At 39.0% G+C, this 3,258-nt stretch overlaps 1 protein-coding gene across 1 annotated transcript; it reads right to left on the reverse strand.

Moving 5' to 3' along the window:
* Nucleotides 1–1,510: 1,510 nt before the first annotated feature.
* Nucleotides 1,511–2,540, reverse strand: LOC118590830 (olfactory receptor 4N4-like). The gene has a single exon (XM_036198576.1). The coding sequence runs from the start codon at nucleotides 2,527–2,529 to the stop codon at nucleotides 1,600–1,602; it is 930 nt and encodes a 309-aa protein (XP_036054469.1). The 5' UTR covers nucleotides 2,530–2,540; the 3' UTR covers nucleotides 1,511–1,599.
* Nucleotides 2,541–3,258: the final 718 nt, after the last annotated feature.

A 3,258-nucleotide genomic window follows, 5' to 3' on the forward strand; every position in this document is an offset into this window, starting at 1 on the left:
TGATACCTCCACTGTAGACTACTAGCAATGGTCAAGAGAAATCCCAAACTGACCTACTCTGGTGATTAGATTGGCCAAACACCCTAATGGTCGTGCTGAAACTCTCATCCAATAACTGATGGAAGTAGATGCAGAGATCCTCGGCCAGGCCCCAGGTGGAGCTCCAGGAGTCAAATTGTCAAAAAGAGGAGGGACTGTAAGAGTGTGAATTGTTGAGACTAAGATTATAAAAGCACAGGGACAAATAGCCAAACAAATGGAAACACATGAATTATGAACCAAAAGCTGTGGAGCCCCTAGCTGGATCAGGCCCTCTGGATAAGTGAGACAATTGAATAACTTGAACTGTTTGGGAGGCACCCAGGCAGTGGGACCTGGACCTGTCCTTAGTGCATGAGCTGGCTGTTTGGAACCTGGGGCTTATACGGGGACACTTTGCTCAGCCTGGAAGGAGGGAACTGGACCTGCCTGTACTGATTCTACCAGGTTGATCTGAATCCCCAGGGGAGTCTTGGCCTGGAAGGAGATGGGAATCGTGGGGGGGGGGGCGGGGGGAAAGGTGAGGGCAGGATGGGGGAGGACAGGGGAACCCATGGCTGATATGTAAAATTAAAACACAAACATCCGTATAAAAAAATAAAATGAATATATTTTTTAAAAATGTAAAAAAAAAAATCTTGCTTGTGTTTTATACCAGATGATGTTAAGAATACCAACAGATGAGCACCTCAAGATAATAGAAACCCCTCTGCCATCTGGTTCTTCATGCTTTTTAATATATTAACCCATGAATCAAAATGAGTTAACCTATTCATAGAATTTGATGGTGATGCTCCATTACACAATAGACAGAACTGTGGATTAGTTATTCTTTTGATTAAAATACTGAGATGTTATTACTAGATTTAGGGGACAGATACTGAAACTCTTTCTTTCAGCCTAAAGCCTGTCCTAATTAGGCTTAGTAATTCTATGATAAAACACCACTACTGAAAGCAAGTTGGGGAAGAAAAGGTTTATTTTTCTTACATTTCCACATCTTAACGTATCCATCAATGATGTCAGGATAGGAACTCAACAGGGCAAAAACCTGGAAGCAAGAGCTGAAGCAGAACACATATAAGAGTGTTGTTTATTAGCTTCCTTGGCTTGACTTCTTATGGAACCCAGGACCAGAACCCCAAGGGTGGCACCACTCACAATGTTCTGGACCGTCCTCTATCAATCACTGATTAGGAAATGTCCTACAACTAGACTTTATGGGGCATTTCTCAATGGAAGTTCACTCCTTTCAGATGACTCTAGCTTAGATCAAGTTGACTTAAAACAAGCCAACACAGGGCCCTTTGGTGTTTTTCCCTCATACATCTTGTGAATTTTAACCTCTACGTTTATCACACTCATCCAATATACTTCAGTCACTCTGTTAATCTTTTGTAACCTTTAAAACATACAAAGTTTAATCCTGCACTATGTATAACTCTACCAAAAAACCTATACAGTACCTGAAAAAAAGAGAGATACTCAGAAGAGTAGCATTTGTTTTATAACAATAAATGCCATGCAAAATTATCACCTTGACACTCATTCAAAGACCAATTAACAAACTACATGCCGAATGATTAACTTTTTCATGGAAGTTTTTACTTCCTGGTTTCGAAGGGTATAAATCACAGGATTCATCAAAGGGAATATTACCGTGTGGAAGAAAGAAACCACTTTGTCAGCTGATAAGGTTGTGAATGGACGTGTATAGATGAAAATTGCAGGTCCAAACATAAGAAATATGATTATAACATGAGTGGTACATGTGGATATAGCTTTGTTCTTTCCTTCAGAAGCTGACCTGTGAACATGGCATAAAATAACTGCATAGGAAATCAGAAGCCCAAGAAAGCACAAGAGAGTAAGCAGGCCACTGTTGAAGACCATTAGGAGCTCAATAGCAAAGGTATCTGTACAGGCTAGCTTGATGACCTGTGGGACATCACAGAAGAAGTTATCTACGTGGTTTGGCCCACAGAAAGGCAAGCGAAGGATGAGGACAACCTGAACAATGGAGTGAATAAAGCCTCCAAACCACAGAGCCAACAACATCCCATAGCAAGCTCTAGGGCTCATGACAGTGGAATAGTGTAAAGGCCTGCAGATGGCAATGTAGCGGTCAAAGGCCATCACAACCAGAAGTAACCCTTCCCCTCCTCCAAGGAAATGCAAGAAAAATAGCTGAATGATGCAGGCTCTATAAGAGATAATCTTCTTCTCAGAGAAGATGTCTACCAACATCCTGGGAGTCACAATGAAAGAGTAGGAGGCATCCAGGAAGGCCAAGTTTCCCAGGAAGAAATAAAGTGGGGCATTGAGTCCAGGGTCTGACCTGATGGTCAGGATGATGAGGATATTTCCAGGTAAGATGATGATGTAGAAAATTAAGCTCAGAACAAAGATCAAGAGTTGAATGTCATATGACTGGGTCAGTCCTATGAGGATGAACTCTGTGACAACTGTCCTATTTTCTGTCTCCATCATCAGTCCCTATAGAACATAACAAATAAAGCAATTTTCTATCTCTTCTGAGTAAATCACAGCTATTTTCATTCTAGAAGCATGGTTAGATACAAGTGTATTATTTCATCTCACTCTACACCTAAACCATCTCCTCTGTCCTTTAGATTTTACATCTCATAATTGTCAACATCTTTTTCTTGAAGCCATACCTTCAGGTCAGTTTTAATGCACAGCTTCAGTCTGACACTCTTGTGAAATAAATATATCATTGTTCTAGGTTTATTTCTCATTGCCCTAAAAGAGATTATTTGATTCTCTGAGAGGAAAAAAAATGCTAAAGGTATTGAAGTCTTCATAAATATGTTTTTACAAGGGACTGATTTAATTAATAGCACAGAGGAATGATGCATCTGTTAATTATAATTGTTTCATATGTATATATTCATCAAAACTATTGAACTGTATACTAGTTGATCTTTATTTTTTATTGTGCCTTAAGAATGCTAGAAACCACTAAATTCTTGAGAACATTTTATCTTTCTTTGCAGAAGATGTAGTCATAAACCAGGTAAGATGATACTGTCCTGTGTAATTAATTATCATGCTCTAAGGCCATTATGTCATTATGAGGCAATTATCTCATCCAATCAGAATTAACAGATAAATTGCTATTATAAAAACTTCAGCAAATTCATGGCGTGTATATTTTTATCTGATTTTTGAAGTCTTTTTTTTTTTTAGTTGTTTAGT

This window comes from Onychomys torridus, chromosome 9 (assembly GCF_903995425.1).
Source record: "Onychomys torridus chromosome 9, mOncTor1.1, whole genome shotgun sequence".
Taxonomy (NCBI): Eukaryota; Metazoa; Chordata; class Mammalia; order Rodentia; family Cricetidae; genus Onychomys; species Onychomys torridus.

Coding starts and splice junctions, on each gene's coding strand:
- LOC118590830 (XM_036198576.1), bottom strand. CDS start 2,529: ATGATGGAGACAGAAAATAGGACAGTTGTCACAGAGTTCATCCTCATA.